The 14,753-nt window shown below is 41.9% G+C and overlaps 1 protein-coding gene across 8 annotated transcripts in view; it reads right to left on the bottom strand.

The window, feature by feature from the left end:
• The window catches only part of LOC141765212 (uncharacterized), a 44,025-nt gene extending 32,049 nt beyond the window's left edge, over window positions 1-11,976 (bottom strand). For 3 of the 8 annotated variants that reach the window (XM_074631268.1, XM_074631274.1, XM_074631267.1), the window contains exon 1: window positions 11,781-11,976. In XM_074631268.1, coding sequence (XP_074487369.1) covers window positions 11,781-11,826 — 46 coding nt within the window. In that variant the 5' untranslated portion in view covers window positions 11,827-11,976. The remainder of the gene's footprint in view (window positions 1-11,780) is intronic. The other 5 variants (XM_074631272.1, XM_074631273.1, XM_074631269.1 and 2 more) reach the window with 5 other exon arrangements.
• Between the last annotated feature and the right edge of the window lie 2,777 nt (window positions 11,977-14,753).

Genomic DNA, 14,753 nt, shown 5'->3' on the forward strand with positions numbered 1-14,753 from the left:
TGGAGCGTTATTTAACCTCCTTCATGACCAGCCAGTCTGACATAGTTGATACCGATGGATTCATCAGGTTTTATAGTTTCATATGATACCAGTAACTGAAATTTAAAAAATGTATGAGGTTAATTTAAATCGATAAACTGTTTTGGAGAATCGATACAGTATCACACAACATAATATCGTGATATTCATGTCAGGGATGCACCGATACTGGATCGGATGTCGGGCTGATACCAACTCAAACACTTGGATCGGGTATCGGTGACAATGGAGCCGATCTATTCAATTCACTTCTAAGTCTATATACTATATACATTATAGACTGGAATGTTAATTCCTGTTTAAGTTTTGACCAATTTGTTGCTGCATTAAAACGGGTTGTTAAGTCGTGGTTTTATGTACTTATTATTATTATAATTTTAGTAATAAATAACAATGAATTAAATGTATATCTATGTATTTATTTTGTCACATTTTGTTTTACAAAGTTAGGAAAGTGATGTTTAAGTCAAGCCTGATGTTTCTTTACACATAGAAGAATGATCCCAGTCACTTCCACACAGTGAGGCATACAGCTGATTAATTAAACACTGGTATCGGATCGGTACTCTGTATCAGCCGATACCCAAAGCCCGGGTATCGGTATCGGGACCGAAAAAGTTGGATCCCTAATTTATGTGTATGGATATTTTCTTACACCCCTAAAACCAAACTTCTTCTGCACTGACATATGAAGATGTAATTAAATGGGTTTACCTTTGGCTTATCAGCCATGCTGGTAAGTATTTTGCTCTCACAGTATTTTGCAAAATGAGCACAAAGTCTAAAACAAGCATTATCATGGACATGATTAATGTCAAGGTTATAGATTCTACGTCAGCAAAAGGTTCTCATTAGTATATCAAAAACTGGACACACTGTTTGTTTTCATGTGTTCCTCCTCTGGGAACGGTTACGTCCACGCCTCTGAACATTAAGGTGGTTAACTAAAGATAATGTCAATCATAACAGAAAACTTTTTTATTTCTGGAGCTCAAATTAAATTAAAATTATTTTACTATCTTAATATCAGACGTCACATATTTGCCTTGCACCAGCGGTTTGATTTATTTCAGGACATTATGTCTTGAACATTCGTGGGTCTAGACTTGGTGATGTGAGTTTGTTCAGTCCAGGATTTCCCCCAGGAAATAGTTGGTGGCCTAAACAATAGCTACACACATTCAATACAAGGCATTCACTGTGTGAGATAACAACTCTGCTCTTTTCCCCCCTCATGATTAATGTTTTATTTCAAGTGTTTTACATTTTTATGACTTTAGTGGAGGCCCACATTTGCTGTATAACACTGTGGGAAATCCTTAAGTCTTATCACAAGCTTCAGCCGAGGATCATATCTGAAATGTCTTCCCTGATACTCACTATAATATTCAGCTTTATAGTGTTTTTGTGGCACTCAATAGTTAGTTGTACAGCTGTCTTGGATGTATCTGGAGTATAGAAACGAGGTTTATGGAACATTAAGTAAGTTATTTTCATTCAGACATACGTAACCATATGAGAGATTTAATGCTGCAGCCGTGGTCAAACCAGTTTCTGTACATTCTTGCGGGGTGGCGACTACTCATTTGCCAGTCAAATATTTTTGGTTGGGTTTTTGACGTGCTGCCAGTTGAGTCTGAGGACGCTTTCACAAGCCATAGTCCATTTGGCTAGTCCGGATCAGAGTGAAATTGATATGGTTTGTTACAAATTAAAACGGACCAAATAAAAAACATCTACTTCCTGGGGAGCTCTATACGAAGGAGCGAATAGATCTTTTTCGTCTCCAGAGAGCTGCCACTAGTAGGCAGGGAATCGTTGACTTTGAAATATTGCTGAAGTGTTTTTCACTTTGTCTCAGCACTGATCTACTGTGTCTCCCTTCTCCTCCTTCTGTATGTTCTCTTCTGCACAGATGTCAAGCAAACATCAGTCAGTCCTCTCCCTACTCATGTTAACCTGTTGTTTACCTGTGTCCATCTCAACAAATTGCCAAATTTTTTTTAAGTATTAAAGCACAAAGAAACACAAACCACAATAACAGCAGCTCAAAACTAAATATGCTGCAGGCATAGGGCAAGGGCTCAAATAAACAAGGTGATGCTAAACTCATGAAAGGAGTCGACTAAAGCAAGCAGATGCCTCTGTCCGGGTCTTCAGTAGCAACAGGTCTTGTATCAAAGTATGTTTCCCTTTTCCTAGCGTTACTCTCCATGGTTGGTAAGTATTGTTAAGGCTTACTCTAGGTTAACATCAGCTACAGTTTGACATTGCAGAGATGACTAGTTGGGGTTAGGGTCAAACTGGGTTGAGGTTAAGCATAGCAAAAGATGGCTGCCTGGGGTTAGTGCTAATGCCGGGTCTTTGTCATATATGGGATGGAAGGTAGAGGTGGGAAATAGTCCCAAGTTCATGACTTGCAAGTGTTCCACTCACCAGACAACTTACATACAACATAGTTTAACATTTTACAAAACTAAAAATGCTGTGTGCATGTATTATATTTACACCAAATTCCCAAAACATGCATCATTCTGCGACATTTTACATCTTTGGACACATTGATGACGTCACTATCCTCTCTGTCGAGGTGTAAAACCAGCCCCGGCCATTTCTAACACCTGAGCTTAGTATGCATTGCTCCCGGGTTGTGACCCAGGTCGTATCTGAATTGTCATGACCAGGGAATAACCCATGTTGAGTGGTTTGGTTTGAATTGACAAAAGAAGGGTTGAACATGGGTCAGATAACCCTGGTCTGACCCTGGTCATTGGTGTGAAAGGGAGGTCTCAACCAGGGGGCGAAGCATAGAGATGTCCCAAGCGGAGCGGCAAAATAGAAATGTTTATTTTTTTTTAAGTTAGACATTATATTCAAATTGTAGACTACCTCTCAGCACTAGTAACACATCCCACATACACTATTGTTATATTATGTAATGCTATTTATGCAAAACCGTACTGTTAACAGCTCCAAAAATCATTTTACTCTCCAAAACACTGCTTTAATGAGCCCAGAGCTAAAGCTAAAGCTAGCTCTGGTGACATTAATGTCTGTACACTCAACCAGCCAGCATGGGCCAATAGAGCCAATAGAGCCAATAGAGCCAATAGAGCAAACAGAGCCAATAGAGCAAACAGAGCCAACAGAGCAAACAGAGCCAATAAAGCCAATAGAGCCAATAGAGCCAATAAAGCCAATAGAGCCAATAGAGCCAACAGAGCCAATAGAGCCAATAGAGCCAATAGAGCCAAAGAGAGCCAATAGAGCAAACAGAGCCAATAGAGCAAACAGAGCCAACAGAGCAAACAGAGCCAATAAAGCCAATAGAGCCAATAAAGCCAATAAAGCCAATAGAGCAAATAGAGCCAATAGAGCCAATAGAGCCAATAGAGCCAAAGAGAGCCAATAGAGCCAACAGAGCCAATAGATCCAATAGAGCCAACAGAGCCAAGGAGAGCCAACAGAGCAAACAGAGCCAATAGAGCCAATAGAGCCAATAGAGCCAACAGAGCCAATAGAGCCAACAGAGCCAACAGAGCCAATGAGAGCCAACAGAGCCAAGGAGAGCCAATAGAGCCAAAGAGAGCCAATAGAGCCAACAGAGCCAATAGAGCCAATAGAGCCAACAGAGCCAAGGAGAGCCAACAGAGCAAACAGAGCAAACAGAGCCAATAGAGCCAATAGAGCCAACAGAGCCAACAGAGCCAACAGAGCCAACAGAGCCAATAGAGCCAAGGAGAGCCAACAGAGCCAAGGAGAGCCAATAGAGCAAACAGAGCCAATAGAGCCAATAAAGCCAATAGAGCCAATAGAGCCAGTAGAGCCAACAGAGCCAAGGAGAGCCAACAGAGCCAACAGAGCAAACAGAGCCAATAGAGTCAATAAAGCCAATGGAGCCAATAGAGCCAACAGAGCCAATAGAGCCAACAGAGTCAACAGAGCAAACAGAGCCAATAAAGCCAATAGAGCCAATAGAAACTACAGAGCCAATAGAGCCAACAGAGCAAACAGAGCCAATAGAGCCCATAAAGCCAACAGAGCCAACAGAGCCAATAAAGCCAATAGAGCCAATAAAGCCAATAGAGCCAATAAAGCCCATAGAGCCAATAGAGCCAACAGAGCAAACAGAGCCAATGAAGCCAATAGAGCCAATAGAGTCAACAGAGCCAATAGAGCCAATAAAGCCCATAGAGCCAATAGAGCCAATAGAGCAAACAGAGCAAACAGAGCCAATAGAGCCAATGAAGCCAATAGAGCCAATAGAGTCAACAGAGCCAATAAAGCCAATAGAGCCAATAGAGCCAATGAAGCCAATAGAGCCAATAGAGTCAACAGAGCCAATAAAGCCAATAGAGCCAATGGAGCCAAAAGAGCCAATAGAGCCAACAGAGCCAATAGAGCAAACAGAGCCAACAGAGCCAACAGAGCCAATAGAGCAAACAGAGCCAATAGAGCTAACACAGCCAGCCTTCCATTGTGAAATAGTGTATGTTGCAGTTAACAAGGGGCTTTAACACAAGCATACATGCACTGTCATGCAACCAGAACTAGCTTTCACTTTCCTGTAAATGCAGTTCCACTAATGTTTCCGTTACCCCAGAAAACAAACTAAATAAAGTTAAATAACGATAAAAAAATTTTGCCAGGCTAATTATTTAAAAACAATATATAAAAAAAAGAAGCCTCAGAATGTCATTTGCATTAATTAATACAGTATTAGCCAGATAAGTTAGCTAACATATGCTATATTTGTTAGCTGTTAGCAGAAGTGTCCAGAACAGCAGCTATCAGCCAAACACACTGTGTGTTTCATCAGTTATGTGTGTTTCTTTACTCTTTAATGTGTTTTATCAGATATAATGTGTTTCATCAGTTATAACTTGTGTTTTATCAGATATAATGTGTTTCATCAGTTATAACATGTGTTTCATCAGTTATGTGTTTCATCATCAGTTATAACGTGTGCTTCATCAGTTCTAATGTGTGTTTCTTCAGTTCTAATGTGTGTTTTATCAGTTCTAATGTGTGTTTCATCAGTTATAATGTGTGTTTCTTCAGTTCTAATGTGTGTTTTATCAGTTCTAATGTGTGTTTCATCAGTTATAATGTGTGTTTCTTCAGTTATAATGGGTGTTTCATCAGTTCTAATGTGTGTTTTATCAGTTATTACATGTGTTTCATCAGTTATAATGGGTGTTTCATCATTAGTTATAACGTGTGCTTCATCAGTTATAATGTGTGTTTTATCAGTTATAATGTGTGTTTTATCAGTTATAATGTGTGTTTTATCAGTTATAATGTGTTTCATCAGTTATAATGTGTGTTTCATCAGTTATAACTTGTGTTTCATCAGTTATAATGTGTTTTGTCAGTTATAACATGTGTTTCACCAGTTATAACGTGTTTTTCATCAGTTATAACATGTGTTTCATCAGTTATAATGTGTTTCGTCAGTTATAACATGTTTTTCATCAGTTATAGCATGTGTTTCATCAGTTATAACATGTTTTTCATCAGTTATAATGTGTGTTTCATCAGTTATAACATGTTTTTCATCAGTTATAACGTGTTTTTCATCAGTTATAATGTGTTTCGTCAGTTATAACATGTGTTTCACCAGTTATAACGTGTTTTTCATCAGTTATAACATGTGTTTCATCAGTTATAACATGTGTTTCATCAGTTATAATGTGTTTCGTCAGTTATAACATGTTTTTCATCAGTTATAGCATGTGTTTCATCAGTTATAACATGTTTTTCATCAGTTATAACGTGTTTTTCATCAGTTATAATGTGTTTCGTCAGTTATAACATGTGTTTCACCAGTTATAACGTGTTTTTCATCAGTTATAACATGTGTTTCATCAGTTATAACATGTGTTTCATCAGTTATAACGTGTTTTTCATCAGTTATAACATGTTTTTCACCAGTTATAACTTGTGTTTCATCAGTTATGTGTTTCGTCAGTTATAACATGTGTTTCACCAGTTATAACGTGTTTTTCATCAGTTATAACATGTGTTTCATCAGTTATAACATGTTTTTCATCAGTTATAACATGTGTTTCATCAGTTATAATGTGTTTCATCAGTTATAACATGTGTTTCATCAGTTATGTGTGTTTCATCATCAGTTATAACGTGTGCTTCATCAGTTCTGTGTGTTTCTTCAGTTCTAATGTGTGTTTTATCAGTTCTAATGTGTGTTTCATCAGTTATTACATGTGTTTTATCAGTTATAATGTGTTTCATCAGTTATAATGTGTGTTTCATCAGTTATAACATGTGTTTCATCAGTTATAACATGTTTTTCATCAGTTATAACTTGTGTTTCATCAGTTATAATGTGTTTCGTCAGTTATAACATGTGTTTCACCAGTTATAACGTGTTTTTCATCAGTTATAACATGTGTTCCATCAGTTATAACTTGTGTTTCATCAGTTATGTGTTTTGTCAGTTATAACATGTGTTTCACCAGTTATAACGTGTTTTTCATCAGTTATAACATGTGTTTCATCAGTTATAACATGTTTTTCATCAGTTATAACATGTGTTTCATCAGTTATAATGTGTTTCGTCAGTTATAACATGTGTTTCATCAGTTATTATGTGTTTCATCAGTTATAATGTGTACTTCATCAGTTATAATGTGTTTCATCAGTTATAATGTGTATTTCATCAGTTATAACGTGTTTCATCAGTTATAATTTGTTTCGTCAGTTATAACGTGTGTTTCATCAGTTATAAAGTGTGTTTCATCAGTTATAACGTGTGTTTCATCAGTTATAATTTGTTTCATCAGTTATAACGTGTGTTTCATCAGTTATAATTTGTTTCATCAGTTATAACGTGTGTTTCATCAGTTATAATTTGTTTCATCAGTTATAACGTGTGTTTCATCAGTTATAACGTGTGTTTCATCAGTTATAACGTGTGTTTCATCAGTTATAACGTGTGTTTCATCAGTTATAATTTGTTTCATCAGTTATAACGTGTGTTTCATCAGTTATAATTTGTTTCATCAGTTATAAAGTGTGTTTCATCAGTTATAACGTGTGTTTCATCAGTTATAATTTGTTTCATCAGTTATAAAGTGTGTTTCATCAGTTATAACGTGTGTTTCATCAGTTATAACGTGTTTCATCAGTTATAATTTGTTTCATCAGTTATAACGTGTGTTTCATCAGTTATAACGTGTGTTTCATCAGTTATAATTTGTTTCATCAGTTATAACGTGTGTTTCATCAGTTATAATTTGTTTCATCAGTTATAAAGTGTGTTTCATCAGTTATAACGTGTGTTTCATCAGTTATAACATGTGTTTCATCAGTTATAAAGTGTGTTTCATCAGTTATAACGTGTGTTTCATCAGTTATAAAGTGTGTTTCATCAGTTATAATTTGTTTCATCAGTTATAACGTGTGTTTCATCAGTTATAAAGTGTGTTTCATCAGTTATAATTTGTTTCATCAGTTATAACGTGTGTTTCATCAGTTATAACGTGTGTTTCATCAGTTATAACATGTGTTTCATCAGTTATAAAGTGTGTTTCATCAGTTATAACGTGTGTTTCATCAGTTATAACGTGTGTTTCATCAGTTATAAAGTGTGTTTCATCAGTTATAATTTATTTCATCAGTTATAATTTGTTTCATCAGTTATAACGTGTGTTTCATCAGTTATAAAGTGTGTTTCATCAGTTATAACATGTGTTTCATCAGTTATAATTTGTTTCATCAGTTATAACGTGTGTTTCATCAGTTATAACGTGTGTTTCATCAGTTATAACATGTGTTTCATCAGTTATAATTTGTTTCATCAGTTATAAAGTGTGTTTCATCAGTTATAACGTGTGTTTCATCAGTTATAACGTGTGTTTCATCAGTTATAACATGTGTTTCATCAGTTATAAAGTGTGTTTCATCAGTTATAACATGTGTTTCATCAGTTATAATTTGTTTCATCAGTTATAACGTGTGTTTCATCAGTTATAATTTGTTTCATCAGTTATAAAGTGTGTTTCATCAGTTATAACGTGTGTTTCATCAGTTATAACATGTGTTTCATCAGTTATAATTTGTTTCATCAGTTATAAAGTGTGTTTCATCAGTTATAATTTGTTTCATCAGTTATAATTTGTTTCATCAGTTATAATTTGTTTTATCAGTTATAACGTGTGTTTCATCAGTTATAAAGTGTGTTTCATCAGTTATAACATGTGTTTCATCAGTTATAAAGTGTGTTTCATCAGTTATAATTTGTTTCATCAGTTATAATTTGTTTCATCAGTTATAATTTGTTTCATCAGTTATAATTTGTTTTATCAGTTATAACATGTGTTTCATCAGTTATAATTTGTTTCATCAGTTATAATTTGTTTCATCAGTTATAATGTGTTTTATTCTCATTAATGTGACCTGTGTAGTTATCCCGGGTTAAGAGGAGGTGATGTTATTAATCTCAGCTAACCTCTGTGGTTCTAACTAACTTTCTCTCTCTCTGAGGAGCCTGGAGGTTGTCTGCGGGAGTCTGGAGGGTGTCTGCGGGAGTCTGGAGGGTGTCACCGGGAGTCTGGAGGGTGTCTGCGGGAGTGTGGAGGTTGTTAGCGGGAGTCTGGAGGGTGTCACCGGGAGTCTGGAGGGTGTCACCGGGAGTGTGGAGGTTGTCTGCGGGAGTCTGGAGGGTGTCACCGGGAGTCTGGAGGGTGTCACCGGGAGTGTGGAGGTTGTCTGCGGGAGTGTGGAGGGTGTCACTGGGAGTCTGGAGGGTGTCACCGGGAGTGTGGAGGTTGTCTGCGGGAGTGTGGAGGTTGTCTGCGGGAGTGTGGAGGGTGTCTGCGGGAGTGTGGAGGTTGTCTGCGGGAGTGTGGAGGGTGTCTGCGGGAGTGTGGAGGGTGTCTGCGGGAGTGTGGAGGTTGTCTGCGGGAGTGTGGAGGGTGTCTGCGGGAGTGTGGAGGTTGTTAGCGGGAGTGTGGAGGGTGTCACCGGGAGTGTGGAGGTTGTCTGCGGGAGTGTGGAGGTTGTCTGCGGGAGTGTGGAGGGTGTCTGCGGGAGTGTGGAGGTTGTTAGCGGGAGTGTGGAGGTTGTCTGCCGGAGTCTGGAGGGTGTCACCGGGAGTGTGGAGGTTGTCTGCGGGAGTGTGGAGGGTGTCTGCGGGAGTGTGGAGGGTGTCACCGGGAGTGTGGAGGGTGTTAGTGGGAGTCTGGAGGGTGTCTGCGGGAGTGTGGAGGGTGTCAGCGGGAGTGTGGAGGGTGTCAGTGGGAGTGTGGAGGTTGTCTGCGGGAGTGTGGAGGGTGTTAGCGGGAGTGTGGAGGGTGTCAGCGGGAGTGTGGAGGGTGTCTGCGGGAGTGTGGAGGGTGTCTGCGGGAGTGTGGAGGGTGTCACCGGGAGTGTGGAGGGTGTCACCGGGAGTGTGGAGGGTGTCTGCGGGAGTGTGGAGGGTGTCTGCGGGAGTGTGGAGGGTGTCACCGGGAGTGTGGAGGGTGTCAGCGGGAGTGTGGAGGGTGTCTGCGGGAGTGTGGAGGGTGTTAGCGGGAGTCTGGAGGTTGTCTGCGGGAGTGTGGAGGGTGTTAGTGGGAGTGTGGAGGGTGTCACCGGGAGTGTGGAGGGTGTCACCGGGAGTGTGGAGGGTGTCACCGGGAGTGTGGAGGGTGTCTGCGGGAGTGTGGAGGGTGTCTGCGGGAGTGTGGAGGGTGTCACCGGGAGTGTGGAGGGTGTCTGCGGGAGTGTGGAGGGTGTCTGCGGGAGTGTGGAGGGTGTCAGCGGGAGTGTGGAGGGTGTCACCGGGAGTGTGGAGGGTGTCAGCGGGAGTGTGGAGGGTGTCTGCGGGAGTGTGGAGGGTGTCACCGGGAGTGTGGAGGGTGTCACCGGGAGTGTGGAGGGTGTCTGCGGGAGTGTGGAGGGTGTCAGCGGGAGTCTGGAGGGTGTCAGCGGGAGTCTGGAGGGTGTCAGCGGGAGTCTGGAGGGTGTCTGCGGGAGTGTGGAGGGTGTCTGCGGGAGTCTGGAGGGTGTCTGCGGGAGTGTGGAGGGTGTCAGCGGGAGTGTGGAGGGTGTCTGCGGGAGTGTGGAGGGTGTCAGCGGGAGTCTGGAGGGTGTCAGCGGGAGTCTGGAGGGTGTCAGCGGGAGTCTGGAGGGTGTCTGCGGGAGTGTGGAGGGTGTCTGCGGGAGTCTGGAGGGTGTCTGCGGGAGTGTGGAGGTTGTCAGCGGGAGTCTGGAGGGTGTCTGCGGGAGTGTGGAGGGTGTCAGCGGGAGTCTGGAGGGTGTCAGCGGGAGTCTGGAGGGTGTCTGCGGGAGTGTGGAGGGTGTCTGCGGGAGTGTGGAGGTTGTCAGCGGGAGTCTGGAGGGTGTCTGCGGGAGTGTGGAGGTTGTCAGCGGGAGTCTGGAGGGTGTCTGCGGGAGTCTGGAGGGTGTCAGCGGGAGTCTGGAGGGTGTCTGCGGGAGTGTGGAGGTTGTCAGCGGGAGTCTGGAGGGTGTCTGCGGGAGTCTGGAGGGTGTCAGCGGGAGTCTGGAGGGTGTCAGCGGGAGTGTGGAGGTTGTCTGCGGGAGTGTGGAGGGTGTCAGCGGGAGTCTGGAGGGTGTCAGCGGGAGTCTGGAGGGTGTCTGCGGGAGTGTGGAGGGTGTCTGCGGGAGTGTGGAGGGTGTTAGTGGGAGTGTGGAGGGTGTCAGCGGGAGTCTGGAGGGTGTCAGCGGGAGTCTGGAGGGTGTCTGCGGGAGTGTGGAGGGTGTCAGCGGGAGTCTGGAGGGTGTCTGCGGGAGTGTGGAGGGTGTCAGCGGGAGTGTGGAGGGTGTCAGCGGGAGTCTGGAGGGTGTCTGCGGGAGTGTGGAGGGTGTCTGCGGGAGTGTGGAGGGTGTCAGCGGGAGTCTGGAGGGTGTCTGCGGGAGTGTGGAGGGTGTCAGCGGGAGTCTGGAGGGTGTCTGCGGGAGTGTGGAGGGTGTCTGCGGGAGTGTGGAGGGTGTCAGCGGGAGTCTGGAGGTTGTTAGCGGGAGTGTGGAGGGTGTCTGCGGGAGTGTGGAGGGTGTCACCGGGAGTCTGGAGGGTGTCTGCGGGAGTGTGGAGGGTGTCAGCGGGAGTGTGGAGGGTGTCAGCGGGAGTCTGGAGGGTGTCTGCGGGAGTGTGGAGGGTGTCAGCGGGAGTGTGGAGGGTGTCTGCGGGAGTGTGGAGGGTGTCTGCGGGAGTGTGGAGGGTGTCTGCGGGAGTGTGGAGGGTGTCACCGGGAGTGTGGAGGGTGTCTGCGGGAGTGTGGAGGTTGTCTGCGGGAGTGTGGAGGGTGTCTGCGGGAGTGTGGAGGGTGTCACCGGGAGTGTGGAGGGTGTCTGCGGGAGTGTGGAGGGTGTCTGCGGGAGTGTGGAGGGTGTCTGCGGGAGTGTGGAGGGTGTTAGTGGGAGTGTGGAGGGTGTCAGTGGGAGTGTGGAGGGTGTTAGTGGGAGTGTGGAGGGTGTCTGCGGGAGTGTGGAGGGTGTCACCGGGAGTGTGGAGGGTGTCTGCGGGAGTGTGGAGGGTGTCTGCGGGAGTGTGGAGGGTGTCTGCGGGAGTGTGGAGGGTGTTAGTGGGAGTGTGGAGGGTGTCAGTGGGAGTGTGGAGGGTGTCTGCGGGAGTGTGGAGGGTGTCACCGGGAGTGTGGAGGTTGTCTGCGGGAGTGTGGAGGGTGTCTGCGGGAGTGTGGAGGGTGTCACCGGGAGTGTGGAGGTTGTCTGCGGGAGTGTGGAGGGTGTCTGCGGGAGTGTGGAGCTCTACTCACCGCCTCCTAAGCCCAGCAGCCGGCACAGATCTCTGGTGAACTTCATCCCGGTTAACCTTCCACCGTTCACTGGAACAATCTCTCAATAACATTTAAACGGTCACACCGGACAACACGACGAGTCTCCGGTCTTCCTCCAGCGCTGACAGCTCGCCGGTGAGCCTCCCGGTCGTCCCGGTCGTCCCGGTCCAGTCACCGCCGTCCAGCTAACCGTCGTCACGACGAATCACCACTTCCGGTACGTTTCAACAATAAAACAATGACGGGCAGAATTTGAAGACGACTTCCGGTCTCCACCATCAAAATAAAACCACAAGCATTGAAATTAGCCTTGTGATAATGACTCTGAATATGGTTTAATATTAAATGATTTAGGATCTAGAGAGTAAATGTAGTTCAAAATATAATTCACAATTCATTTCTTTAAATTGTGTCTTTCCTTGATTCATTTCTTCACTGCACTTTTATTGTCTTTATTAAATTTGGGGCAATTTAATACTATACTGAAACTATGTTTTAAATGTTTGTAAAAAAATGTTTTATTCTATTTCACTTTATTTTATTTTTGGTAACATTTGTATGGCTCCCATAGTTTCTTATACACTACCTTCATAGAAAGGAGTTGAAATGTAACCGAAAATTCTTTGGAAGATTTTGGATAAAACTATCTAATTAAGTATAACTTACTATTTATTATAGGAAAGAAATGATACCTTTATTAATTCCAATTAATTGGAATATAAATACATGCAAAAATGTTAAATATGTGTTATGGTATGTACTGTTCATAATCATCCAGTACATGTATATCCGTATTTGCAATATTTGTATTGTTTACAACTTCCAGAACACTTGACTCGTGTATATAATTGTTTTTGTTTTTATACTATTTCTCATTATACTGTAGGGTATTGGTGCTTTTTATATATAATATTTATATATACACCTTTTTTCACTACTTGTGTACATAACGGTCCAATCTATCAGTCCTCACCTTTATTTGTCCAGCTTTGCTGTCCTTGTCCCTACAGTTGTTATTTCTATTCGTACATTTAGAGAGATGCATAAATTCCTTGTATGTATATACTTATACAAATAAAACTGATTCTGATGTCTACAGGTGAGCATGCAATATCAAATTGCATTCAAATATCAAACATAGACTTTCCAATAATGAATTAATCATTTATTTTTCAAGGAAATTATTATTAAGTCTTATAAACTCAACACAACCGTTTCTGAACTTTGTCTCTATTTTCCCAGAAGGGACAAATCCACCAGTCTAGCCAAAGAACGAGAAATATCCTGAGAACAACAAACTGTAAGCCATCTGGTATTTCCTGGCAAGTTGACCCACTTTAAAACCGGAGAGCAGCGGTCTCTGGTCTGGATGGAAGGAATATTTGTGGGAACAGATAAGATGAAGTGCAGGAAACTGCACCAGGAATGCAGACTATTAGTCCACTGGGTGGTATTACTGCAGTGTCTGTCACAGTATAGTGAGGAGGTTCAGCATATAGCCGTCACCTCGACATGTGGTGTTAAAGGTAATATCCACATTAGAGCATTTTGTTCTGCATTATATTGTGATGAAGTGTTGAAGTCATTTTTTTTAGGGGGGGTGACCCTGTTTTTTATTTTTTCTCTATAAATATGTAAAAACCCAGAGAACATAGGACTCCAAATAAATCTACATTTGCACATAATTTCACCCAGGTAATATCAGGAGGTGTTGTGTGTGGGGTTGGGGGTGTGATGGAGTATGCAAAGTGTGCATTCCTGCAAACGTGATATACCTGCACTTCTTGTTCTTTCATTAGCATAATCTAGTTTGGTGCAACACAGACAGCTGGTGCTTTGGAAAACCAGCTGCTGTGTGTTGAATGCATCTGTGTTGAATGTAGTTCTGGATGTAAAATTAAAAATGAAACCTGGATTTCTGCAGGTATCAGCAATTTCCAATTTGATACTTGTTAAGACTTTATATTGTCACAACTGAGTCCATTCTAATGCCACATGAAGCCAGTGGTTTCACCACAATGGGTCACATTTACAAAGCTCACTGTAAGTAACTGCAATACCAAGCTGATACTGTTGATAGGTGAAAACTTTGTCAGTTCAACGCTGAAAAAAACTTGGTAGAGAAGAAATAAAGTGTGAGTTCTGTAAATCAGAATCACCAAACGTGTGTAGACTCTAATCAGAAACTGGGATTTATGACTACTAAGCAGCAGTGTCACCTGAGGATCTTTTATTTTTTTTATGTCAAACTGGCAGCAGTTACATTATAGACTTCAATAGTTACACTAAACACTGCAGTTGATGTGCCATTGTGTGTTATGTGAGTACAGAAATGCAGGATACTTGCAGACAACTTTGTGGCCAGTCAACTTATTTATTTATTTATTTATTTATTTATTAAGCAGTTAGCAAAGTAATAATATATTAATAATTATTTTATATTTATTGTATTTATTATTTTATTTTATAATTATAGTTAATATATATATATAATAAATAATATCTTAGTATTCTTCTCAGTAGTTTCTGTGAAAGGCTTCTATGTACTGCACATACACTGTAGTTTGCATAATGAATTCAAATACTGTATTAGAGGCTTGCAGCGCAATTTCAATGAGACTTTTATTTAAATAGTTTGATAAGGGGGCAATAAGATTAAGATTTATTAGTGCTAAATATAACTCATAACAATAAAGTACCGTAGCCTACATATAATATATGTAAATCAGGATCAGTAGTTTCTGTGAAAGGCTTCTATGTACTTGTATGCACATGCACTGTAGTTTGCATAATTAATTCAAATACTGTATCAGAGGCTTACAGCGCAGTTTCAATGAGACCTTTTTTAAAATTGTGTGATAAGGGGGCAATAAGATTAAGATTAAGATTTATTTTTATTTATTTATATGTATGTATATATATATATGTATATGTGTATATGTATGTATATGT

The sequence above is a fragment of the Sebastes fasciatus genome, chromosome 3 (assembly GCF_043250625.1).
Source record: "Sebastes fasciatus isolate fSebFas1 chromosome 3, fSebFas1.pri, whole genome shotgun sequence".
Taxonomy (NCBI): Eukaryota; Metazoa; Chordata; class Actinopteri; order Perciformes; family Sebastidae; genus Sebastes; species Sebastes fasciatus.